General features: G+C 39.5%; 2 protein-coding genes across 9 annotated transcripts in view; both read left to right on the top strand.

Annotated features, from left to right (window-relative positions):
• The window catches only part of LOC120417788 (uncharacterized), a 34,674-nt gene extending 17,716 nt beyond the window's left edge, over positions 1-16,958 (top strand). The window contains exons 3-13 of one of the 2 annotated variants that reach the window (XM_039579956.2): positions 4,775-4,888; positions 4,953-5,141; positions 5,216-6,281; positions 6,358-6,581; positions 7,027-7,237; positions 7,481-7,666; positions 7,722-7,784; positions 7,840-7,955; positions 8,013-8,081; positions 8,140-8,483; positions 16,013-16,958. In XM_039579956.2, the coding sequence (XP_039435890.1) occupies positions 4,775-4,888; positions 4,953-5,141; positions 5,216-6,281; positions 6,358-6,581; positions 7,027-7,237; positions 7,481-7,666; positions 7,722-7,784; positions 7,840-7,955; positions 8,013-8,081; positions 8,140-8,483; positions 16,013-16,417 (2,987 nt within the window). In that variant the 3' untranslated portion in view covers positions 16,418-16,958. Of the gene's footprint in view, positions 1-4,774; positions 4,889-4,952; positions 5,142-5,215; positions 6,282-6,357; positions 6,582-7,026; positions 7,238-7,480; positions 7,667-7,721; positions 7,785-7,839; positions 7,956-8,012; positions 8,082-8,139; positions 8,542-16,012 lie in introns of both variants that reach the window. The other variant, XM_039579957.2, reaches the window with a different exon arrangement.
• Positions 16,959-22,006: 5,048 nt separating this feature from the next.
• Positions 22,007-27,729, top strand: part of LOC120413521 (disintegrin and metalloproteinase domain-containing protein unc-71) — a 982,641-nt gene continuing 976,918 nt past the window's right edge. For 3 of the 7 annotated variants that reach the window (XM_052707193.1, XM_052707192.1, XM_052707203.1), the window contains exon 1: positions 22,009-24,317. In XM_052707193.1, the coding sequence (XP_052563153.1) occupies positions 24,152-24,317 (166 nt within the window). In that variant the 5' untranslated portion in view covers positions 22,009-24,151. Of the gene's footprint in view, positions 24,318-27,729 lie in introns of all 7 variants that reach the window. The other 4 variants (XM_052707188.1, XM_052707187.1, XM_052707204.1 and 1 more) reach the window with 3 other exon arrangements.

Genomic DNA, 27,729 nt, shown 5'->3' with positions numbered 1-27,729 from the left:
GATAAAGCTATTTGAAGTTAGCATTTTCAAAAAACGGGTGCCACGATATCTCAACACTGCATTGATCAAATCGGTTCAAAATTTTGGTGAAAACTCTTTAAACCGGTCCTGTGTGCATGACGTAGGCCGATTTTCAAAAAGTTTATTTAAAAAAAAATAAAAATATTATGTTTTTCATTTAAAAAAACGAAAGTTTTTGATTTCTGTATTTACAAAAAATGCAAAATTTCATAATCAGGCTTCGTCATGCACACGAGATATATCTTGCGAGTCTTCACCCCAAATTTTAGCCAATTTGGTCTATCCCATCTCGAGCGTGATTAAAAAAATATAGAAAAGAAATTGTTACTGAAATTATTATTAGAAAAAAACTTTCGTTATAAAAAAGAAAATCACCGAAGTGTATTTTGAATATGTTTTTCTTGTTTACAGAAATTCATCCAAATGTTTTAGAATTCATAATGTTCATGTTCATCTTCTAATTTCAAACCTTGACAAAAAATATGAAAAAAACTATTATGATAATCTTATCGCCTATAATCCCGAGCAGGGGTAAATAACACGGGAATACCAAATTTTGGTATTACTTGGGCAAATAACAGGGACCAAAATGTGCCCTTGGTTGCCCAGTAATAGATGGTAAAATACCATGAAATCATACCAAAGTCTTGTATGTGGAAGGGCACAACAATACCAAACCATGTTATTCCAAGGGTAAAATAATACCTCAAAATAAAACCATTTCAATACCAAGTTGAGGTCTTCTGGATTTTTGAACATTGCTTGAATACCAAAACTTGGTATTGCCATGGTTTTAATTTTAGGTATTCCCGCGCCCTTGGAAAATCATATTTTGGTATTCCTGTGGTCTTCCACATACATGATTTTGGTATGATTCCATGGTATTTTACCATCTATTACTGGGCAACCAAAATCACATTTTGGTCGCTGGTATTTGCACAAGTAATACCAAAATTTGGTATTTTCATACCATTTTTAGTGCAGCAGTTGCAGTTAGTGAAAAAACGGAAATGATCCATATGCAACAGCCAAATCTACTCACCTGATGGTTCCATGTTGTTCTTAGTGATATCCTTCACCACACCGAATGCATTTGTCATTGATGAACGGCCTGTGCTTGAAGTTCTTGAAGCTTCTGAAAAATAACAAGATTGAAAAATAAGTGTTATTAAAATGAAACTGGATTGAAATTCACCAAAATTCAATAATCATTCGATTGACTCGTGGCGCAGGGGTAGCGGCTTCGGCTGCCGATCCCGATGATGCTATGAGACGCGGGTTCGATTCCCGCCTTATCCACTGAGCTTCTATCGGATGGTGAAGTAAAACGTCGGTCCCGGTTTCTCCTGTCTCGTCAGAGGCGCTGGAGCAGAAATCCCACGTTAGAGGAAGGCCATGCCCCGGGGGGCGTAGTGCCAATAGTTTCGTTTTTTTTTCGATTGACTCATTTTTCAAAGTATTGGGTTATCCCGACTTAGAGAAATTTCAACGATTTAAAAAAAAAATCTTAATGGGTATATAAGAAAATGTTAAAACCAGCTTTAAAATTTTTTTTTCAAGTCATTTTAGCGCAAAATTTATTATCTTGTCCAAATTGGTAAAAAAAATCCCATAGTTTCAGAGAAATTGATGAAACCTTTCAATACCAAAATAATACCAAAATGTGCCATCCTGACTTAGAAAATTTTGCACAATTTCAAGTCATTTCTTTAGGGGGTATATCAAAAATTTTTAAAATCAAGTTTGAAATTTCCGGTTTTCAATGAAAGCATTCGCTTTGAGACATCATTTTAGCGCAAAATTAATTATTTTGTCAAAATTGGTCAAAATTCTCCCATAGTTGCAGAGGAACACTGTAATACCAAAAGAATACCAAAATGTGGTGTTCGACCATTGACAAATTCTGCAATTTAGCAATATCAAAACAATACCTTAAATTGGTATGATACCACATTTTGCTCTTGCATAATCCTTAAGACAAATTTCAAAGGGTCCAGGAATACCAAAATTTGGTATTGATACCAGAGAAAGGTATTATTACGCATTTCCTTTGTTATTTACCCATGCTCGGGATGGACGATAACTCATTTTTATAATCATTCTAAAATCGATTAATTTAACCATATCATGTTAAATTTTCAATGCTTTCAAAAGAATATAATTATATAAATCTACTAAAATGTGTACTCAGAAATGTTCACAAAATAGAGTATTTTTTCGAAAGTAATCATAATCACATAATTTGCAATTTGGGTATTAAACGAAGCGAAATTTGGTTTGATTTTATAAATTATCGTTTTAATTTTTTTCGAAATCCAAAAATAAAAAAATTGTTTGCTTTTTCACTATATTAGGGCATTTTTTTTTTTGTAAAATACTTAAATTTTCACACAATGTTTTTATTTTTCGAAAATATTCACTTTTTTTTATTTGCAGTATAAACGCAAAATTTTGCATGCAAAATTTCACTTCGTTTGATACCCATTTAGCATATTTTGAAACTTTGAGTATTTTGAAATAATACGGTAATTTGCGAAAATTTCAGTTCTTTCAATAAAAAATCTAATAAATTTTTAAAAAAACATATGCAATTTTAGTTCGTTTAATATATATTTTAACGTATTGCAAATTTAAATATTTTTGAAAAAATACGGAATTTTGAGAAATGTTAAATCATATAAAATTTTGCTTCGTTTGATACTCATATTGCATTTTTTTTTTGTATTTTCGAAAAAAATCGGTAATTTGTGAAAATTTAAGTATTTTCGAAAAAAACTCTACAACAGTGAAAAAGCATACACAGTTTCAATTCGTTTGAAACCCATATTGCAAATTTTGAGTATTTTTTTTAAACAAGAAATTTTGTGAAAATGACAGTTTTTTACAAAAATACTTTAGTAAAGTTAAAAAACATAGAAAATTTCGATTCGTTTGGTACCCATATTGCAAATTTTGAAAACTTGAGTATTTTCGAAAAAAACACGATATTTTGTGAACAATTTTGAGTACATATTAATACTTTGAAACTTACAACATTGTCAAAAAATATATTCTTAGTAAAAGCATTGAAAATTTAACACGATATTATTGAATTATTCGATTTTAGAAAGATTTAAAAAATGAGTTATCGTTCATTATCGGCGATAAGATTATCGCCGATGGAATTATTGAAATAACAATCGTTATCGTCCCGACGATAACGATAACCATTATTGTTATCGTCAGACGATAATATTATCGACGATAATTGTATCGAATAACAAACATTGTAACAAACAGCTCTGGTTGATGTGCACCGTTGAAAGATTTTCATATTTTTTTCAGAATAGTTCAACCAATTTGAGCTTAATTTTAGAAAGCATTGTTTTCAAACAAAAAAATTCTTGAGGTTAGAAAAACGCAACCAAATATTTTCATAGGTTAAATGAGTACTTAATTTGCTTATTTGTGGTCTTGGGATCAAAGAGTTAACGGTTGAAGTTTTTTTCTAGATTTTTTTAGGATGGTGCACATTTCCGAAAAAATCGAATATTCATGAAGAATTTAGCGGGTTTAGGACCATTACTCGAAATTATAGTAGCATGCTCCTAACAAATTAATACTTGTTACATTATAGTAAGAACAAATTAATAAATAAGCAAATTCACCATTAGAAAGTCAGTAATTTCAGTCATCCATATCAGAAAACCTAGCAATTACGTGAACGCTCCCCACCCAAAACCCACCAACAACGACGGTGGTGTTGCACCGTTTTAGAAAATCAACTAATTAAAATCATGTTTCACAACCGGCGAGTCACGTAAAACTCGTTCGTTTGCTCGCTTGGTCCTTACTGCTCATCGCTATTTCCAGAACCCGCAGCGAAAAGCATAGATTTCGAGTGCAAACAACACTAGAGATAGATCTCTGCTCGTTCTGGTTGTTTGTTTGCTTGTTTGTTTGTCAAGGATTTGTTGCGCCGGGCGGTGGCAAAACGTGGATAGTGGAAAACTTTCCAACGAAACCGCACCACCACGCCACACACCTGACTACATCTACCACTTTGGAGGAGTGCGCAAACATACGCAGGAGACGCAGGGGGTTTCAAATGGCACACCTCTTCTGGACACTATCGGGGGAGCAGGATCTGCCCGGTTCCGCACCGCACACACTGAAGGTGCAGGCTACACTTTGTGGCTTGAAAAATTCAAAAAATATCAAAATTATTCCAAACTCGTGTGACAAAGTTGTTGCACTGCTGTAACAGCAACCTTATGTTCAATTTTTCAGTTGAACAACAGTTTTACAAACAAAATTGCAACCTATTGAAGTAGGTATTTGATATTTATTTTCCAAATTAAAATAAAATTATGAATTAAAACAAATATTTTGACTTTTATTGTGCAACAAGGTGTAACCGTAATAGAACAACCTTCACTACCTTATCGTGCTAGCTGGTCGCTGCCGTTTGTTGGTCTTTTCTGAAAAGCTCTCCAAATGCGACGACAAGTGGAACTCAACGAAACTGACTGTGGCTTTGGCTCCGCGTGGGAAGGACCTTGTTTAGAGCAAACAAATTTAAATTAATTAGATGGATTTGGAAGCGGACGGCAAACATGGCAAATATGCCGACAGTTATGCGCATCTTCCGTGGTGTAATATTTGGAAACGAAAGTTGTTTTGTGAAAATATTTATAAAAATGATGAAAATGAATGTAATCATAGACAATTTGAACAATCGTGCCAAAATCAATAAGTTTTCATATATTTTCAGAATCCAGCAAGTGTCCCACCCCGGGCTGCGTAGGACTTGGTCACGTTACCGGACTCTACTCCCACCACCGGAGCCTTTCCGGATGTCCACGGAGGGACAAAGTCTCATCTGAATGTAAGTACTTCTTCTCCAAATCTCTTCAGCTCAACATAACCTCAAACGTTCCACTTTCCTGCAGTACTCGCCCTCCACGAAACCATCCTCAAATGCCCCACGCCGGGCTGTAACGGGCGGGGCCACGTCAGCGCCGGGCGCAACTCGCACCGCAGTCTCTCCGGCTGTCCGAAGGCGGCCGCCAGCAAGGCCGCGGCCCGCGAGCTCAAGTACCAGAATGGGCTGCTGTTCCGGCAGAAGCTCCACTCGGCAGGTGCGGAGAAGGTTGCTTTGATTGGGGGTCGTTCACGGATTGAATTCGGGTTCTTTTCCGATCTTTCTTTGCAGTTCTAAACTACCAACAACTCAGCGAGTACAGATCGTCTCTGATCAACCAACGCAGTCGTAGCAGTTCTCCCGAGTCCAATCGGGACACCTACTCACCAAGGCTCCGGGAACCTGCCGACGAGCCGCAGAATCTCAAAACTACCAACTCCGAGGAGCGGAATCGGGAAGATCCTGCTCCGAAGGAGTCTGAGGAGAAAACTGAAGCGCCAGTTCCGCCGGAAGATTTCAAACCAGTGATCAAAACCGAGAAACCGGACTTTGACAGTAAAGACACAATGCTGGACAGCACCAGCTATGACTACCGATATGGTGGCGGTCACCAGCAGCACCACCAGTCGGCGGTCCAGCACCATCAGCAGTATACGAATACCGCCATGGGCGGTTCCGGGTACGATTTTGGAGGTTACTCCAGATCCGGGTACGATCCGGGAGCCTTCGAGCGGTACGATCCGGCGTACGGCTCGCGGTACGGGTCTTACGGCTCCTCCGTCCAACCTCCTCTGATGGAGGAATACGGCGCGGTACCGGCAACCTCGTCCGCTTCTTCGGTGGTGGGGTTTCAACAGCCACCGGGCCAACCTTTGAGCCTTGGCCTAGCTACTACGGTGGTGGATCCGACGCCCACGCCGGTGCTCAAGCTGGAACCGGACGAGAGTTCGTCGGCTGGTCCGATATGCCCCCGGCCGGTCTACCAACCGTACGACCAAGGGACGCCCAACCCCAGCAACAGCAGCAACAATTCTGGTGGGAACCTGCTCCAGGAGCAGGTTCCGGCGCAACCCCCGGCAACCTCGGGTACGGTACCGGTTCCGTTTTCGGCAATCAATTTGAGTGTCAAGACTGGTACGGATACGGAACTAGCGGAGGTGGAGGCGGAGGGTACTACACAGGGTAGAAGCTCCCCGGTGAGCGGTGAACGTGCCCCAGTTATGGATCTGTCCACCGGGAATTTGCCGTCCTCCAGCGGGCAACCGAGCTCTCCGAGGAGTGCCAAGGAGCGGTTGGCCGCCAAACTTGCGAGTCCCCAGCGGCAGACGCTGGACCTGAGCGTCCGGCTGTCCAATAGGTAAGACTCCTCAAATAACAAAACTTTTTAAAAACTTCGTGAACGTACTCCACGTAACAATTTTATTTTCCCACAGCACTGCCAGTCCCCTTGGGCGGGCTTCTTCCGGATCTCCAGTTCCGCGGTCACCCCAGGCCGAACCAATGGACTTTAGCGGACCGTCTCGGCCCGGTTACGGCTTCATCGTGCCACCGTCCTCCAGCGCTGCCGGAACCGGAGCGCTCGGGTACAGCCGGGAGTCTACCCCGGACAGCAGCGCCTCGTCACACTACATTTCCGACGGCTATCGAGATCATAGTGGTGAGTTGACAGATGAGTCGAAGGGGAGCGGGGTTGGAACATTAAAATGATTGCCCACCCAGGGGACGACGACGACACTACACATCAAAAGGCATCAAAGCGAAAAATCATAACTTAAAAGCCGGACTTTCCGAGAAGGGGTGATTATTACCGACCAGGTGGAAACTGCCCCCACCTCCGTAAACGGACCCACAACATAAAAAGAATGCATATTTTCTCTCGTTTTAAAATATTTCCCCTCTCCACTGAAGTCCGGAAAGGTTCAAAAAAGAATGTCACCACCCCGCCGGTCGTCCCGTCGATGACCAGCTAATGAGAAAGTGTTTCATGTTCCTTTTTGTCCGGGAGACTCGAAAAATTCTCGGAATTCCCCGTTGGGTGGTTGGTCCAGCTGGAAGATTTCTAATTATGTAACTTGTTCCTTTTTTTTCAACCAATTTTTCAGGCTACCCATCGGCCGGCTACGGAATGGCCATCGAGTATGCGGCGGCGGCCAGTTCAGGCTATCCGGGGTACGGTCCTCCCGGGGCGTACCAGTACGGGGCTCCGCCCCCGCCGCATCCCCACCTGTACTCGTCCGGAGCGTACTCCAGCGGACACTACTCGATGCCACCGCCCAGCCACATACCCTCGCAGGATCGGCTGCTGAAGGATGGGTGAGTTTAAAGGGGGTGGGGGTGCGTTCGTAGATTATTGTTGATAAAGGAAACTTATCTGTGACACTTATCTGTGAACGTACTTAAGTGGTTGACATTTATTCCAGTAATTTGCATGATTTTTCAAGCAGAACTGTTTACAAAACGTAAAATTTTTGTTGTTTTTAGAAAACAATCTCAAATTTTGACAACAATCTGCGAACGAACCCCCCATAACCTCTCAACTCTATCTCTCTCTCTCAGACTGGCCAGCTTGTCCCGCTCGTTCCACCACGTGGCCTCGCAGGAGCTCAAGTGTCCGACGCCGGGCTGCGATGGCTCCGGGCATGCCACCGGCAACTACTCGTCCCACCGGAGCCTGTCTGGGTGTCCGCGGGCCACCAAGCCCAAGAACAAACCCCGCGACGGATCGGAGGCGGAACCGTTGAGGTGATTTGAGAATGCAATAAATTTGGACGGATTTTGAGATTGATTTGAATTTCAGGTGTCCCATTCCGGGTTGTGACGGTTCCGGACACTCGACCGGGAAGTTCCTGTCCCATCGGAGGTAAGTGATGTGACATTCCCTAGTCAATTTGAGATTCTTGACTAGTGCTTTTCAGTGCTTCCGGGTGTCCAATCGCTTGCAAGAACCGCCTTCGGGTGATCGACTCCGGCGGTTCCATGGGAGGATTGAAGTACAGCAGTGATTCTGGATGTTCTACGCCGGGTTGTGACGGTAAGCCTGGATTGTTCTAGAATTAAAACTTAATATTTATTAAATACCTATTGACAGTTCCAATGGCTTCCAAAAAGATCAAATACTCGGACGATGAAACGGACAAGTTAACCAAAGGCTACAATGGTAAGTCCGGTAGCGACTTCCAACTCCCGTGACCCTCAACTAACCTCAAAATTTCCAGGCATGAACGACCTCATCACGTCCAACGACACCCAGGGCAGTGAGGCCAGCTCGAATCACTCCGACATGCCGCCCAACGGAGGATACCTTCCGCAGCATTCCTTCCAGCAGCAACACAACTCCCAACCATCCTCTTCGTCCTCCTCAACCCGAATCACCAACCATCCCGGTCCCACAGCTCCCCCAGACCCGGTAAGCTCCGCCAACGGCGAAGACCTGCTCTCGCTGGAGGCGGAAATCACCGAGCTTCAGCGCGAAAACGCCCGCGTCGAGTCCCAGATGTTGCGCCTCAAGACCGACATCAACGCGATGGAGTCGCAGCTCGGGCAGGTCGTCGCGGAACGGGTACGTAAACGGCCGGGTTGGTAGACGAGGTCCGGGATCGTGCGCCCGTCGTCGTAAGGTACGAGTGTGTGTGCGATCTAAGATGCTTCTCTATAACAGCTTTTGCGCTTATCGGTTTGTTTTATGGGGTTGACCGCTTTCACCATGAATGTTTCTGGACAAAAGATAATAGAGCAGTTAATGAGTGGCATTTTCAGTAACCGTATTTGAAGTTTTGACCGAAATCAGTAAATTGTAATTTTGAAAATGCAAATCAAAGCGGATGCGTGTCACGTCCAAGGTATTATAGATGTTCAGAATGTTTCAATCTGTGGTCTCACAAATTATCTTTTAGTGAGGATAACAACAGCACTGAATAATACATTTGTAAAAGATGTTGCACAAGCAGATTCCAGTGCTCAAGAGCTACTGTTTTCCTTGCCTTTTACTCTATACCCCTTATTTTACGAAAGAATCGCGCATGTAAAAGAAAGAAACGAGTCTTCTGACGTCTATTGTGATTCTTTCGACAGAAGCTAGAAATCTCGACACGATATCTACCAAGCGCCGTTATGTGAAACCTAGAGGAGATATCATTCAACCGTACATGATCCATCATGGTGTAGAAGGATGAGTGGATTTTCTCAAAAATGGATGATTTGGCGAACCTTTGTCTTTCTGGAACACATTTGACAAGCTAATAGTACCGCTTTATGTGCTGTGAAATATTCGTAATGAAGTCCGTACTCGAACGCTCGAAATCCTGGTCAAAATCTCACTTCTGTTTGACGCTTTACCCGGGCAAGGTCTTTGGGTTTATTCGACCCAATAGCATCATAAGACAGACTTTCTGAAGCTTAACAAGACACATATTTGAGCCAAGGATAGACTTCTGGCGGAAGTGAACGCCAGACAAAAATAGTCGCACTTTTTGGAACTCGGGTTTATGTGTCCCTGATATGTTGAGGCTCGAATTTGAAGAACTGTTTCAGAGAAACGATAACCACCTAGCAAGTTGCCACCGGTTGGTAGGATAGTTGAGTTTGGCTCGGGGGGATTTTTGGCTTCACCAGCATCAGCACAGTTGCTGTGGATGTTTAGACTGTGGTTGCTTGGTGTCGCGTAAATTAAGAAAGATGGTTTGGTAGAAAAAGTCCTGCAGTTGTGTCTCCGGCCTAAAATATCGGCGCTCGTGCAAGTTCTGGGTGCGTAATTCCCGCGGTTCGACTCTCGAGTGGTCTTGTAGTACTTGTATAGGAAGACCCGCGCGTATCTTCCGAGTGTCTGTGGTTGCATCCAGAGGCAGACTTTGTTATTTTTTCGCTATCAAAACAGATAAATTTAACACGTAGGATTACTTTTTATTGCAACAATAGTAGTTTCAATATGAGATACTCAATTACCATGAAAAAGATACAGTTTGGTGACTTGATTACGAATATACGGTTTCGGCTTGATTACATGTTTGCTATATCTTTGGAAAGTAGTTTTTAGGTACTTTTCCGAGACAAATTAACAGAAAAATCGGAATGGTTTTCGCAAAAATCCTCATCAACAGAATGTTCAAATTCAGAAAAAAATGTTTTCGTCGTCATTCTGGAGAATAATTTTAGCGCAGTCCTGTAGGGTTGTGTAATAAGGTCTGCTTGACGATCTCGATCCCCAAAAGCCTCTCCTCTTCGTAGATTTTGACTTCGGACAAGAGCGAGTCAACGACCTGATCTAAATGCTCGGGGAATTCAGCTTGAGAAGTGCGCCCAACTTGGTTCGTTTGGGAGGTCTTTGTTGTTAGAATTGGCGTGTCGTCGGCCGAGCAGTTCATCTTCGACGTTCCTCGAATGCTGTTGTTGGGGAGCAATCTTTTGTATGACGACCTGAACAAAACGGTGCTCGGCTTGTTGTTACACGCACCCATGGAACGCGTGGCGCCAAAGAATCTCTCGGCGTTGTCCTGGCTGAATCGGTAGAGGGTTAAGTTGTCCAACATGTGTTATACTTTGTTTTGCATATCAGCTCTCCCGAACTCAGCCGTAGCGATTTGAAGAAATGTTCAGCATAGTCGAACGCCGGCTTGATAACAACGAAGCTGTTCTCGTTGAGCGGTTCCTTGAAGCCATGCTCTGCGGGATCTTTGGAATTCAGGAGGCCAAAAATATCGTTTATCAAAGCCACGAACTCTGCTGTTGCTGCCGCTCCCTCGAACCGTGGGTCATCTTTAAAGAACAACAATGCGTCCGCTACCGACTGGCTCAGTGTTCGCACCGCAATGATGATCTTTATTTTGAGAGATTCGAAATTTACGTGATTGTAGTTTTATGATCAAATTTACGATTAGACACAAAACAACGCATTTTCAAAAGAAAATATAAAAGCACGAGTTTTACAAGCTACTTCGCTTCCAGCTAGAAATTTTTAAAGTTAGTAAGGGACCATCCATAAAACACTTGGACACTTTTATGAAATCACTAACAAATATGAACAAGTTTGATAGTTCAAAAAGCATTGAATGGAGGCAATTTTTGACCGTATTTTCAAATCAACAAAATTAACAAAAAGACGTTTCCAGAAGATCTTCAAAAAAAAACAAATTGATTTGGAAAACTTTACAACATCCAGATTTTTTACTTCAATAACGATGCATTCGCACAAATTTGTCAGTTCTCACTTTGACATCAATTGACCCACTCAATATCACCTTGCCAGACACAAATCGCCGGAAGTGCCCGAAACACGATAATCGCTTCTAATCTTGTTTTGGTTGACCCACGGCGTGCCACAACTGCCCAGAGCAAACATTTTACGGTGGTGGTGTCCATAAAGCGATTCCTCCCACCCTTCGCCGTTAACGGACCTCCCGTTCCCCCAGCCCTGTTGCGCGCCGCTCGGCCGGCAAATCAAATTCAATAAAGTCATAAAAAAGCATAAAATAACAAAACTCATCCAGATATGATCGCTCGTAAATTGTCTGTGTGAGCTGGGTAGGAACCAGGAAAGGGGCTTTTCCCCCTTTTTTTGCAGAAAAAAAAACCTGCGTCCAGAATTATGATGTTTTTTCCTGGTGGACTTTTTTTCACCCTCCCGTACGTTCTTGTGGGGTTGGTTTCGGAAAGTGACCCTTTTTTCTCGAGGAACTATCACGTTGCGTTCGGAGGTACGGACGGGGGTGGACCAATTGAAGATAGTATCGATAAACATGGGCGGAAATTTGTATATAAGGCGTAACGGGGAAGTGGGGGACACGACCAACGGACGTCAACGGCGGGAGTGTGTTGAGAAAAGAAAAGTACCGTAAAACGGGGTGACTTTGATAGCCGGGGTGACTTTGATAGGTTTGAGATTTTTCCGCAAAATGAAGAGTACAATTAAAATACGTAAGGAATGGTTCAGAAACATACTGACCGTGGTAGAAAAGTGTTCTAAGTACCTCATGAAGAACTTTCCATAAATTTTTGAAAAGTTTATAAAGTTAGTCAACTATAGTTAAGAAAATGTGGATGAAAGTCATTATTTTAAACTTCTCAAAGTGTCATGATTTTCTTAATGAACATGATTTTGAATCGGAAAACGGAATGCATTTTCGGATTCTTTGGACAATTTCCCACATGGAGAAGGTTAAATAAGTTTGCAAATAATAAATAATATGTGTTTTTGAAACACAATTAAAAAAAATGTCCAAATTTATAGGCAAATTCAGTTGAACAAATTTCATGTAAAATGTGAAAACTTGTGATTCGTGCTTCGAATTCAGTATAAAATGCAATATAAATCGATAATTTTATAAACAAAACAATTTTGAACAAATTTCAGGCAAAATTCCGACTTTTTAACAATTTTACCTAAAATTTATATGTATTTTGTTAAAAAGCTTATAAACTTAGTTAACTTTATATAAACATTGATTTTTTTCTTACAAACTATATCAGCTACTTTAGTGATGGTACATTTAACGTACAAGTAAAGTTTGAACATCTTAAATATGATTTTAACAAGAAAAACTATGACTATCAAAGTCACCCCGGAATTAAAACCAAGAATTTTTAACGTAACTATTTTTCTAAACACTATTGAAAAAACTTTTTTTCCAAAATAGGGCATGGACTTTGTGTGGCCTACCCCAGTACATGTTTTAAAAATAATAATCTTGAGAAAAACCTTACCTGTTGGAAAATATTCTAAAAACAAATTGAAATCCTATCAAAGTCACCCCGTTTTACGGTATCCGGAATTGTTGCAATAAAGCGATTATGATAATGTCAACTGCTTTTTTTCGGGTGAAAGTTTTATGAGTGTTTGCTTTTTTTTAGAAGGATGAGTCCACTTTGGAGTGCATTGTGTTTTTGTTTCTCTGTGCAACAGTGTACAATTTAGCTTTGACATTTAATAGCTATGGGGTCAGATTTATGTGTAACGCCATTGACTACGACTCTAACTTCTTAAGATTTGCTAGCTAATGAACTAGAAATAACCACTGGCGCTTCGTGAGTATGATCCGGGTTCAAAAGATAAACCAAGGATTAACTCACAGAATAAAAAGTCAGACTTGTTTGTAAGAAAATATTGTTTTCAACAAGTTTTTAGAAGTTTAATATTATAATTACTTTTTTCCATTTTTTCACATTCGACCTTTTGTCCTTTAGACCATATGTTTTTCGACCTTTTGTCGCACATCTGGTAGACTCACAGATCTTAGTTCCAGTGGGATAGAATTTTTAATAATAAGAAAAAGGTGCAGGTGGTTATGTTACACATGACCAGTATGACAAAGAACTTTGCAAGATGATTGTTGAAATTATCGATTAGAATGTCCGGTCCAAGTTCCCCCCTTATAATAACCGTCCTATTGAACTAAGGGGACGGAAATTGCAAGTGGAGCTGAAATAGAAATCAAAGTGAAATCAATTTACTTTCCTTCATAACTCGAAAGTTACCAATATGCGGGAATGTTTTTGCAAGGCTGTTGCAAGCAATCGGCGGCAGTAAAGGATATTTGAACAGCAGACATTAAAAACTACCCTTTACAGGGCTCTTAATGATTACGAGATAGTTATTCTAAATTTCCAGAAACAGTGGCACAAAACAATGTGCATCGCAGTAATCTATTTATTACTTCCTGCCTAATAAGCAATATATTTTAACTGCTTAATTTCAGATAATGGCCAAATTCAACTTTTTATGTTCAGTATCAAAAACCATAAAGTTTGATACCCATATTGCCCCAACTCTTACGGTTCGGCAAATGTCCCAACATCGGAACATCCGCGGGGCCTCTGGCCACTCCGGATTGTGGCCACTACTGCCGAAATGTCAAATTTCATGTCCAGTATCAAAAACCATAAAGTTTGATACCCATATTGCCCCAACTCTTACGGCTCGGCAAATGTCCCCCCATCGGAACATCCGCGGGGCCTCCGGCCACTCCGGATTGTGGCCATTACTGCCAAAATGTCAAATTTCATGTCCGGTATCAAAAACCATAAAGTTTGATACCCATATTGCCCCAACTCTTACGGTTCGGCAAATGTCCCAACATCGGAACATCCGCGGGGCCTCTGGCCACTCCGGATTGTGGCCACTACTGCCGAAATGTCAAATTTCATGTCCAGTATCAAAAACCATAAAGTTTGATACCCATATTGCCCCAACTCTTACGGCTCGGCAAATGGTCCCCCATCGGAACATCCGCGGGGCCTCCGGCCACTACGGATTGTGGCCATTACTGCCAAAATGTCAAATTTCATGTCCGGTATCAAAAACCATAAAGTTTGATACCCATATTGCCCCAACTCTTACGGTTCGGCAAATGTCCCAACATCGGAACATCCGCGGGGCCTCTGGCTACTCCGGATTGTGGCCACTACTGCCGAAATGTCAAATTTCATGTCCAGTATCAAAAACCATAAAGTTTGATACCCATATTGCCCCAACTCTTACGGCTCGGCAAATGGTCCCCCATCGGAACATCCGCGGGGCCTCCGGCCACTACGGATTGTGGCCATTACTGCCAAAATGTCAAATTTCATGTCCGGTATCAAAAACCATAAAGTATGATACCCATATTGCCCCAACTCTTACGGTTCGGCAAATGTCCCCCCATCGGAACATCCGCGGGGCCTCCGGCCACTCCGGATTGTGGCCACTAATGCCAATATGTCAAATTTCATGTCCGGTATCAAAAACCATAAAGATTGATACCCATATTGCCCCAAACCTTACGGTCCGGCAAATGTCCCCCCATCGGAACATCCCTGGGGCCTCCGGCCACTCCAGTCCAGGTGGTGGCCAGTTCCAATGATCGACTCCCGCGACTGGCTTGTCTTAGCTGGTCCTTGCCTCCAAGCCATCTGCTCCCGGACCTCCAGGCCGTCTGCTACCGGGACACCAGGCCATCTGCTTCTGATGTGTTCTCGTCGACGTCCAGCAATAGAATGAATTTTCGGGACCGACCGAGCCGAGTTTTGTTGGCTCGTCGACGATCCGAAAATTTCGAGGTGGAGTGGGGGTGATTTTAGATACATCAATCTCACGTCTCTCGATTGACTGATTGGGAAACGTTCGTTCATCTAACCAGCGTGCACCAAAAAGAGGGGAAATTTGCCGAGAGGGGAATTCGTCACGTAACGTTTTCGCTTCGCGAAAATTTTGGATTGACACCACCTTAGGACAAAGTTCTTTGTCAAAAAATATAATTTATTAAAAAACATAGAGCTCTTAGTTTTAGTCACATTCTCAATTTAAGACACGGCCATGCTCGTGTTAAGTCATGGTATACATTTTGTTACGTTGATCGAGAATTGTTCATAAAAGACGACTCAAACTTTGAATATTGTCACCAAAACCAAATAAAAAATTCATGTCTTGCTCAACTGAAAAAATGAAGATTTCCCCTCATTCCAAAAAATATTTTTGTTCCCTGATACGATCTACGATCACACAAACTTCTAAATTAGATTAACTCCCGGTTTCAATATCTTGTCCCACCTCCGATTCGCCGACTCCCAACTTCCTATGCCACATTTAAACGGGGGGTTGGCAAAAGGTGAAACGTTTCCTAATTTGATTTCTACCTCCACCCGCAGCACACCTGTCTCAGTTTTCGTGGGTTTGACTTTGGCGTTTGTTTACATCGTGTGCATCGTCAAGGTAAAACGAGTATAAAAGGTAATCATCATGCAATTAGGCAATTCATCACTCCATTATTTGCGTTCCCCTTTAATGTTGGAACTGCTGGCAAGAAATAAAAAAAATCGGAAGTAACAATTTAAAAGAGTTTTTCAAGGCGCCCTTTGAGGGTTTGATTTGTGAAATTAGTTATGCCCCGTTGAAATATTGTTCCCCAAAATGTTTCTAAAGGGAACTTGGTGCAAACACCAAACTTTTGGGTGCCACCGAAATCGTTTCAAACAAACAAATCAACTGCACTCGTGTGTATAATAAAAAGGTTGACTTCCAATTAGCAGTTTAGATTTTTAACGTATGATTTTCGGTGGAAGTGGTTGACCCGAAATTTAAACAAATTTAATCAATTTTTAACAAAAATATCAACCTTTCAGCCCAAACCTGACGGTGCTACAGCAGGCCATGACAACCACGTGAACGAGTACTACGAGAGCCTCCGGAACAACGTGATTTCGATTCTGAAAACGGACAACCCCTCCGATCCTGGTAATTCTGGCCACACTGCCGCCACTGGCAACTCTGACGTAAAGAGTGATCATCACCACGGCGCTGCCACTAACAACAACAACAGTGACATTTGCAAAAATCAGAACGGCGAAGGTCACTACGATCAGTACTCTGGAGAGCAGACCACTTCCGAACAGATGAGTCACCAGCAGCAGTACTACCAACATCAGCAGCAACAGCAGTACGATTTGGAACGGTCCCGGTATTACGAATCGCTGAAATTGAACCCGGTGGCGGACTACGGAGCTCCGTTGACTGCTGCGCCAATCTAAGAAGAAAACGAGGGCGAGTTTGGGTCATTTAGTCGAAACATTACTTTCTTTAAAAAAATGCATGCTTTTTGAAGCATACAGCATGATTCGGTGAAACGGCCATTTGGTGAATTGACTTTTCGGTGAAAATAATCTCAACAAAAAGCCAATTCCTTAAAATGGCCTATTCATCGAGTACCATTGTAACGTAAACATTTGTATACTCTTACACTGAAAATAGTGCTACAGGAAATTAGATGAACACTACAAATAAAAAAAAAACAAATCGTATAAATGTGTAAACAGAAAAGTACAGATTTTAAAACGTGACGCCGGAATTGTTTTCGAAAAAACACGCAAAAACGTAAGACATTCCACGTTCTACATATCAGTAGGAAGCAGCTGACTATCTCCGTTTATTTGAGTAAATATTTTAATCGAAAGATCGTATTCTTGGTAACTTTGGATGACTGAGCGGTCGCAGTTGCAGTCTGAAATAAATGATGTTATTTTTTGGTCAAATGAGGTCACCTTTAAACGAGAGAAATAAAATCAAATGAAATACTCAAAGTTTTGTGTTTATTGGAAAGAAAATCTTAAAATATGTTACATGATGTATATTAGGGTGTTTCATCCAAACAAAAAAGTTCTCAGAATTAGGCAAACCGAGGTTCCCCTTGTAGAGGATGCCTATAGGGACTCTCATGCCAAATATCAGCCCATTTGGTTTAGAATTGGCCTATCCCCAGCGGTTTAAAGTTTACATGTAAATTACTATGAGATTTTTATGCCTTTCGTGCAATCGTTCCTACAGGTCTGGGGACAACATGGATTCACTCGGAATAAAGACAGGTGTGTAGGGGATGGTCCAATAAACAAATTCCAGAAGGAATTAGGGTTGTCCATTCTGTCCCCAAGGTGCGCATTGGATCGACGTCCGGTGTCTCCAGAATCAACGATTCACCCTTCAAATGTACGCATTGTCCTTAGTATGCTATGACGGCTAGGTGAAAATTACGACGCCCCATGTCAGATGTTGAACACGTGGAGAAGCATCGATTACATTATTTTTTACAAAATCATCATGTTACATTATTTAGACTAGTTCAAATAATTACAGGAACATCAATAATTGTAATTTTATTACTTTAAGGAATGTTTCTGAGCCAAAACTTGAGTGTATGCTCTGCCACGTGTTCAACGTCTGACATGGGGCGTCGTAATTTTCACCTAGCCGTCATAGCATACTAAGGACAATGCGTACATTTGAAGGGTGAATCGTTGATTCTGGAGACACCGGACGTCGATCCAATGCGCACCTTGGGGACAGAATAGACAAACCTAATTCCTTCAGGAATTTGTTCATTGGACCATCCCCTACACACCTGTCTTTATTCCGAGTGAATCCATGTTGTCCCCAGACCTGTAGGAACGATTGAACGAAAAGCATAAAAATCCCATAGTAATTTACATGTAAACTTTAAACCGCTGGGGACAGGCCAATTCTCAACCAAATGGGCTGATATTTGGCATGAGAGTCCCTATGGGCATCCTCTACAAGGGGAACCTCGGTTTGCCTGATTCTGAGAACTTTTTTGTTTGGATGAAACACACTAATGTATATATTTGTGCTCAAATATCGACTAATAATCGCTTCATTTTTTAAATTGCTAAAAACCAATGCTTGATAAATAACATAACAAAGCTTCATTTTTGCAAAGTAACGAAACAGTGACATCTATGGAAAAGCTCACTAAACCATCAGGAACTTTTGGACATGCGTAGAAACACCCGTTCTCTGCTAGAGATGGGCGAGTTTCAATTTTCAAATAATTTGGTTGTTAGTTTTTCTATTTTCGAATTCCTATCCTTACATTCAGTAGTTCATTTCTTAATTATGGTTGAGTTATTTGAAGTGATCTTTATTTAAATTTGTTAAAAATATTTTTGCATGCACATTGCCTCACAAATATACAAAAAACAAAATCATCATATCTAGAGTTTTTTTGAATAGGTCCTATAAACATATCCAGAGTTTTTTTGTTTTTGTATTTGTATTTGTATTTGTATTTGTATTTGTATTTGTATTTGTATTTGTATTTGTATTTGTATTTGTATTTGTATTTGTATTTGTATTTGTATTTGTATTTGTATTTGTATTTGTATTTGTATTTGTATTTGTATTTGTATTTGTATTTGTATTTGTATTTGTATTTGTATTTGTATTTGTATTTGTATTTGTATTTGTATTTGTATTTGTATTTGTATTTGTATTTGTATTTGTATTTGTATTTTTATTTGTATTTGTATTTGTATTTGTATTTGTATTTGTATTTGTATTTGTATTTGTATTTGTATTTGTATTTGTATTTGTATTTGTATTTGTATTTTGTATTTGTATTTGTATTTGTATTTGTATTTGTATTTGTATTTGTATTTGTATTTGTATTTGTATTTGTATTTGTATTTGTATTTGTATTTGTATTTGTATTTGTATTTGTATTTGTATTTGTATTTGTATTTGTATTTGTATTTGTATTTGTATTTGTATTTGTATTTGTATTTGTATTTGTATTTGTATTTGTATTTGTATTTGTATTTGTATTTGTATTTGTATTTGTATTTGTATTTGTATTTGTATTTGTATTTGTATTTGTATTTGTATTTGTATTTGTATTTGTATTTGTATTTGTATTTGTATTTGTATTTGTATTTGTATTTGTATTTGTATTTGTATTTGTATTTGTATTTGTATTTGTATTTGTATTTGTATTTGTATTTGTATTTGTATTTGTATTTGTATTTGTATTTGTATTTGTATTTGTATTTGTATTTGTATTTGTATTTGTTTTTGTATTTGTATTTGTATTTGTATTTGTATTTGTATTTGTATTTGTATTTGTATTTGTATTTGTATTTGTATTTGTATTTGTATTTGTATTTGTATTTGTATTTGTATTTGTATTTGTATTTGTTTTTGTTTTTGTTTTTGTTTTTGTTTTTGTTTTTGTTTTTGTTTTTGTTTTTGTTTTTGTTTTTGTTTTTGTTTTTGTTTTTGTTTTTGTTTTTGTTTTTGTTTTTGTTTTTGTTTTTGTTTTTGTTTTTGTTTTTGTTTTTGTTTTTGTTTTTGTTTTTGTTTTTGTTTTTGTTTTTGTTTTTGTTTTTGTTTTTGTTTTTGTTTTTGTTTTTGTTTTTGTTTTTGTTTTTGTTTTTGTTTTTGTTTTTGTTTTTGTTTTTGTTTTTGTTTTTGTTTTTGTTTTTGTTTTTGTTTTTGTTTTTGTTTTTGTTTTTGTTTTTGTTTTTGTTTTTGTTTTTGTTTTTGTTTTTGTTTTTGTTTTTGTTTTTGTTTTTGTTTTTGTTTTTGTTTTTGTTTTTGTTTTTGTTTTTGTTTTTGTTTTTGTTTTTGTTTTTGTTTTTGTTTTTGTTTTTGTTTTTGTTTTTGTTTTTGTTTTTGTTTTTGTTTTTGTTTTTGTTTTTGTTTTTGTTTTTGTTTTTGTTTTTGTTTTTGTTTTTGTTTTTGTTTTTGTTTTTGTTTTTGTTTTTGTTTTTGTTTTTGTTTTTGTTTTTGTTTTTGTTTTTGTTTTTGTTTTTGTTTTTGTTTTTGTTTTTGTTTTTGTTTTTGTTTTTGTTTTTGTTTTTGTTTTTGTTTTTGTTTTTGTTTTTGTTTTTGTTTTTGTTTTTGTTTTTGTTTTTGTTTTTGTTTTTGTTTTTGTTTTTGTTTTTGTTTTTGTTTTTGTTTTTGTTTTTGTTTTTGTTTTTGTTTTTGTTTTTGTTTTTGTTTTTGTTTTTGTTTTTGTTTTTGTTTTTGTTTTTGTTTTTGTTTTTGTTTTTGTTTTTGTTTTTGTTTTTGTTTTTGTTTTTGTTTTTGTTTTTGTTTTTGTTTTTGTTTTTGTTTTTGTTTTTGTTTTTGTTTTTGTTTGAGAATTTAGAAATTTAAGACATGAAATCTAACAAGACTACGAAAGTTATATAAAATCATTCTTCTTTTTGATAGACTTGATCAAATTAATAAGGAGCGTAATTATTTTTATTAAGAGATTTTTATTTCACAGAGGTTAGCTTTTTTCATGGAATTTGAAGACAATTTTTAATAAGAATGGTGAATTTTTACGAGATCTCTTCAGTTCATAAAGTTTTACCCTTCTTTTCATAAGGTTTGAAAATATAAGAAATAGGTTTCAAATATTTTTTATAAGAGGGTTTAATTTTGACGAGAACAGGAACAGGAGAATTTATAGAAATTAACCCTCCTTTTTATTAAATTTAAAATATTGAATTGAGGCAAATTTGAAGATTTTTGAATTTGAATAAACCTTAATACAAATTTTATTACTAATTCTCATTAAAATTACAACTACAAAAAAAGGAATGGTTCTGAGGAAAGGGCCTTCCTGGTAAAAGGATTTCTGGGGAATGGCATTCTGGTAAATGATCTATTCTGGGGAATGAGATATTTAAATGTGCTAAAAGCCGTTTGGAAGCTTAAAACCAGATTATCATACAAACTTTGGGAAAGACGGGTATTGGCAGTGCGTGGTCAAATGGTTACGCTGTCCACTTTGTAAGCGGATGATTCTAGGTTCGATTCCCATCTGCTGCAACCTTCCATCGGATGAGGAAATAAAATGTCGGTCCCGGCCTTGGTTGTTAGTCCGTTAAGTCATTCCAGGCGTAGGAGTCGTCTCTATGCCATAAGTACAAACAACACAACAAACCAAGCCTACTCCGGTGGAATTGATGGCGGCGGTTGGACTCACAATCCAAAGGTCGTCAGTTCAAACACTGGGATGGAAGGTTCCTTGGAGTAAAAAGAGGTTTGGGTGCTCTCCCCATTCAAGCCTTCGGACTCCTAGGTTCGAGCAGAAACTTGCAATAGATACCACAAAAAACCCGGGGGTCGTTAATGTGGATGGTTTGTTTTTTTTTGTTAGGTTTTAATTCACGAGAAAAAAACTTGTTTAAATATATTACATGGAAAGCATCAATTGGATATAATATACAAATGATTAAACAAATTATACACAAAGAAATAGTAAAAAAAAATCAGAGTAAGTTTGTAGAGCTCATGATAAAGCTCAATCCCAAGATAGGAAGCTTCATCATACTCTAACTTTATCCTAAATTTTTCACAATCCAAACCATCGATGCGTTACTCTTTGTTACCACCAAAGACTCCAACCTTGCCCGATTTTCCCTCCCTTTTCATTTCCACCTTTTCCATCCACAATTTTCACTTCCACCCTCCCTCTCTCTCACCATCCTTCTCATTCCACCCCATCCCTTCTCTCTCGCTTCAGTGGAGTAGGTCACATTTCCTGAGTGACGTCATACCGATCTGCTGTCCCTCTTCAAAAACAAGATAGAAGCGAAGGAAAAACTCAAGTGAGAGTTTCCTCTCCCAGTCATCCTCCCACAACAACCGGGTGGTGCACATGGTCGCACCGCGAGAGAGGGCGCTCGCGCTCTCACTCTCACTTTCCGTTGCTAAGCCGCCTGAAATTCGTTTTATTCCCAAAAGGGTGGGGAGAGCAAACATTCAATTAAACATGTTTCGCCGTGTTTACCACCGCGGGAGGATTCCAGAAAATCTGGTTTTTCAGTTGCGACCAGCGGTCGGCCGGGGTCAGAACTTGGGAGAGCGATTGAAAGCCGCGCGCGAATTTCCACGTGAGCGCAGTGGTGAGCGTCGGCGGACGCGTGAGACGTGAGAAGAATTTCGCACTGCGCGCGCGAGAGAGAGAGAGAGAGAGTGAGTGAGATGAGATTAGCGGCGGCGTTGCGGGGGAAGATAAAAATTTCACCGGCTCATAAATTTTAATAGTCCGGCGGATTTGTTTGGTGCCAAAGGTCGGCGGTTCGAACGTAACAAAAAAGGGGGAACGGAATCGGTCCCCGTGCCGGGAACCGCGACTAATTGAAAAACAAGCCAATTTGGGAGGCCGCGCGGTCATTACGGTTTGCCAATTTGCGGCGGAAAGTGAGGTTAGGGAGAGAGGTGTGTGAGCATGGAGGTGGAAACGTCAGATTGGCGAATTACATAATCCAGTGTGCAGGAAGGTTGCCGCGGGAGAGGCCGCCTGGAGTGACGTGTGTAAACAACAATAGCTGGGCCGTCGTCGTCGCTTGGCACACTTGGATTGCAGAGCTGCAGGGGCAGAAGTTTGGAGCGTGCTGGATTTGGCAAGTGCGTGTGGCCAAACTTGGGGCGTTTACGTCGTGCGGGTTGCCTACTGGTAGGCGAATGATTAGTGCAAAAGTGACTCCAAGTTGATAACACAGGTCCGGCCGAGTATTGGTGCCCCGATTGAGATGTTATCAGTGGCGAAACGGGGCCAAACAGGGGACACGTCACGCACACACCGACAGAGATTCCGGAATCTGTGAGAGGGAGAGAGAGAGAGAATCTCACGAGGTTGTGTTGGTAAATAAATCATTTCTCGCTCAGATGATTGATCTTTGAGGAGACACAACAACGCGTTGGACGGTGCTTGGGGTGGTGGTGTGCGTGTGGAATCGTTTTGCGTGTGTATTGAAGGAAGGGGGCGCAGCAGTTGCCTAAAAAATCGCAATAGAGGACACGGCGAAGGCGATCTGTCACGGTCTCTCGGAAGTGGGCTGAAGAAATCGATTGGAAAAAGTGCGTGCCTGAAAACACGGGATCTGCTGGCCTCCGGCACCAGGAATTCCAGATTAGTGCAGAGCCATCTGGTGGAGAATTCAAGCAGCGGTTCGAGCCCGGAATGCTGCAGCAAGCCTAGCAAATTTTGGCGTTTTCTGCAGCGCAGCTGAGGCGGAGGCTGACGAGAAGTGTGCTCGAGTGTGTATGTGTGTCTGTGTGCGTTTGTGACGAGTCGCTAGTGAATTTTTCTACTCCCAAAATCGTAGCAGGCGTAAACTGCACCCGTTTATACATCACTAGTGCAGTGTGTTGAAGGAAAAAGTGCCCTTTTCGGGGTTTTCCGGGAGCCAAATCTTACAAGTGTCATCATTCCAGAATCTGGGGGAACAGTCTCGATGTTGTTATTCTCGAAATCGTAGCAAAAAAAAAAACAAGTGCACGGCCAAACCCATCATCAACACATACACATACATAACCTTAACTCTGGAAAAGCCCTGCCACGAGGATGTAAAAGGAATCCGGAATCTGTGTGTATACAAAAAAAAATAAAAGTCTGTAGAATCTCTGCTCAACGGTTGACCGCGGTCGTCGAGAGCAGTTTAGTGTTTTTTATACGTATATATTAAATCAAAACGAAAGGTTAAAAAGATATCGCCGTAAAACGTCGTCGTTAAGTAAGTGCTACCACCCAATACAGGAATCTAGCGTTGTAAGTGTTCACACGTAAAGTACCTCCCCCCCACGTTGATGACCCCCCGCCCATACGTCATCGTCCCCACAAAGTAATCGTACACACCAAGTGACGCACCAAGTCGTCGTCGTCTAGTTAAGGTTAGGTAAATTTACACGGAAATCTACGTAAAAAGCGAAGAAGCGCAATTGTGTCAAAAAAAGCAGTGTTAGTCGTTCAATGTTTTGTACCAACAACCAAGTCAGCGTAAGTCACCGTAAGTCAAGTGTAAGACAATACAGCACAGCAAATATCAAGTCAGTTTAAGTCAAAAAAAACTAGTGTCAAACAGTGTCAAGTGTTTCTATCGTCGGTGATTGTGTGAGTGTGTTTATCGGCAGTGTGTGCATGTGAAATCGTAAACAACAACCGAAACAACCACAGCAACAACAACAAAAAAAGAGCCATGGAGCGAAGCAAAAGCACAACAACAACAGCATCTACTGGAAGCAACACCATCGGAATGATACTGGTGGCGGCGATGGTGACCCTGGCGGCATGTGCCACCACGACCACGACGGGACAGCAGCGGAATCCGGAGGAGCGGCACAGCAGTGGACTCCATAAAAGAGGTTAGTAGTGTGGAGACCGTGTGTGTGGACACGAGGATTTATGGCCATTTATGGAACGGTTCTGGTTGGGGGTTATTGGGCAGCAGGATTGCTAGGCTAAGAGTTAAGGGACTGTGTCTGGTTTGATTGGTTTGGAGATTGAAGGGAGAATATTAATTTTTAACGACATTGAATTTTTAACATGAGAGATTTTTACTGTTTTTATTAACAGGAAATGAATTGGGCAGTGTAAATAACTTACAAACAATATCAAGCATTAGACTAAAGATTTAGTTCAAGTTAATTAAAATTCAAAATCCTACTCAAAACTAGGTGTCCGAAGGCTTGATTGTTGAGGCAATTGCAAACCTCTTTTTACACCTTAGCTTCCATCCACCCCGGGATTCGAACTGACGACCTTTGGATTGTTAGTCCAACTGCCTACCAGCGACTCCACCGAGGCAGGACTCAGGGAGACGACTCCACTATGGGCCATCTCCATACAAACAGGCGGCCAAATTATTTTTTTGCTTTTTAAATGTTTTTTCATACAAATTTGGGTAATTGTATGGTATTGAAATGATATACGTCGATTTTTATGACTTTTCATGTTTTTCAATAGTTGATTGTTTATAATAAATAGTCTTTTCATACATTTGCAAGTGCAACAGAATTGCATATATATTGTATTGCAAGTTTATATTATTAAATTATGGATAAGCTAATACATCCCCACTTTAAGGACACAACCCCTCCCTCCTCTTTCTTTCACCCCCCCCCCCCTCTCCTCCTTCCCTCCAACAAAATTTTGTTAAGCGTAATAAATTCATTTTAAGTCAAATATTTATTATTTACTGCTGTGTGTTTCTTTTTGTGAGTCCATGCCATATAACTTGAGACCTCCCCCCCCCACCCTTACGGGCATAAATTGCGAAAATTTTAATTGTTAAATCAAATAACAGAAAAAATAATTTTATTCAAAATATAAATTATGAAGTTAAACGATAAAATACAAACCATATTCTTAAAATTCATTTGATTATAGAGTTTGTGACAGCTTCAGGATATGTTAAAGGTACTTTTTATGATGTTTTGTACTAACCAACATAGAACTTAAATGTGGATCAGTTTCATGGATTGATCGCAGAAATTCATCATGCTAAGTCAACATTTTGGTGAATACTTTTTCCGGTATCAAACTGAGATTCTCCAGTTTCGCTTGAGAAACTTCGGTACGAATACCTTATTTTGACTAAGGTACTCAATTTTAAATGTAGGCAACAGAAAATTCCAATAAAGTCATTTCGAACTTCTTGAAACCAGGTATTGATTTTTGAAGCGACGATGCCCACGAAGTAGGTAGCAAAGCAAGTGAAATAAACGGGCGCATATGTAGATTGCAGCAAATTTTGATAAAACGTTAATGTTCAAAATGGCATATCTCCGAAAACGCAAAAAATCGCAGGCTGGAAATTTCAGCAATGTTAAATTATAATCCAATCTTTCAAGTGATCTTAGTTTCATGTTTAGCATCGGTTAGCAAAAAAAGTACTCGATTAACAAACACAAAAAAATATGATTTGTCAAAAAAATGCTCCAGTTATTCGATGAAAACGTCAGTTTTTGGTTTGGAAATAACATTTTATCTGTCAATAGTTTAAAAGCTTATCTCATTACCTTTCCAAAGATGTATAATTGTCCTAATAAAATATTTAAAATGGCTGAGCTATGTTAAAATTAAACAATCAGCCTTTTTTACGAAAAACGCTAGTTTTTTACTCCATTTTTTGACTTTCAGCTTGCGTATCTCCGTAATGAACAAACTTAGAGCTTTGAAAATTTGGATTTTTCTTAGTTAGAATGTTTACTTTCGAGAAAAAAAAAATACCAAAAAATATTTGGAGAAGGTCATTTTTTTAAACTTGGCCACCCAATGTACCATAGTGGACTCCTACACCTGCACTGAGCTAACGACCTAACCTCTAGGATAGACCGGGGTCAACATTTACTTCCCCATCCTACGGAAGGCGTGATCAGACAAATCTCGTCTCGAAAAATGCCACCGGGACCTTCTGGGATAGAACCCAGGCCGACTGGGTGAGAGACAATCACGCTTACCCCTAAACCACGGGTCCCGGGTTAAGTTAATTATGCAATCAATAAAAAGTAAAAAGAAAATTTTAAGAATCATCAAATTTAAGCTTACGTTGTCATCCGGATCTTATGCAATTTCGTCAAAATAGTGTTTTATTATAACTTTTGAAGGACTCCATAAAACTTTACAGTTTTCAAAGGGATTCCAAAACAGACCTAACCGAGTGCCGATAAATTTATGTGAACAAAAATCATGCATCCCCATAAATATTTGGTCAGAAAATAATTAAGAGTCGATATGTACACAGAAAAAAAAATGTAAATTTGGAAGCTGTAATTTTGGGAGGTTGAATATCACCTCTTTTATGATGTAATTTTACCTCAACTTAGACTGAAAAACTGACATTACACCAGAAAAGTGGTAAAATTACACATTTCCAGAGGTAAAATTACACCTTTTTTCTGACATAAAAGATGTACCCCTTTCCAGATGTAATATTACCACGATTTTTTTTTCTGTGTGCATTAGGGTGTAATATCAAAATCGATTTTCCAGCACAGCATTTTTTCAGTTCCTTTTGGGGTCCTAAAAAACTCCCCAAAGTTTGGGAATGATTGGTTTAGTCCTCACTTTGCGCAAATCGAATCAATTTTCCATATTAATTTGTATGGGAAAAATATTTTTTTTCAATTTTAATATTTAAAAAATCCATGTTTCAAGTTGTACTAAAACCGGATTCGTATTCGGATGCTCTGGAAGGTGCTCTACAACTTTCCCGAAGAGAGTATGGTGATAACTTGCCCCTGAAAGAAGATACAGCGTCCTCAAAACTCGTCTAAAACGTGATTTTCGAGCAAAATACACGTTTTAGACGAATTTTGAACACGTTGTATCTTTTTATAGGAGCAAGTTAGCACCATACTCTCTTCGGGAAAGTTGTAGAGCATCTTTCAGAGTATTTTAATATGAATCCGGTTTAAGTACAGCGTGATGCGTGAAATTTGTAAATATCAAAATCCAAAACAATGGTTTCCCCATCGAAAATTGAATCGCTTTGAGCAAAGTAAAGACTAAACCAATTGTTCCCAAACTTTGGGGAGTAGTTTAGGACCCCAAAAAGAACTAAAAAGTTGCTGTGCTCATTAGATTGGGACAATTTTTTTTCCATACAACCATATTACACCCTAATGTAGTACATGCATATTTTGTTTTAAGAAGTTCAATTTTCGAGTAATTTTATATGCAGTGAGGAAGACATACATTATAAAGCGTTATTTCCAAAGAACTGTGCAGCTACCGAGCTTCTGATTTAACGGTGCACATCAACAAAACTTTTTG

Source organism: Culex pipiens, chromosome 1 (genome assembly GCF_016801865.2).
Source record: "Culex pipiens pallens isolate TS chromosome 1, TS_CPP_V2, whole genome shotgun sequence".
Lineage (NCBI taxonomy): Eukaryota > Metazoa > Arthropoda > Insecta > Diptera > Culicidae > Culex > Culex pipiens.
This window is presented reverse-complemented; position numbering and strand designations above follow the sequence as displayed.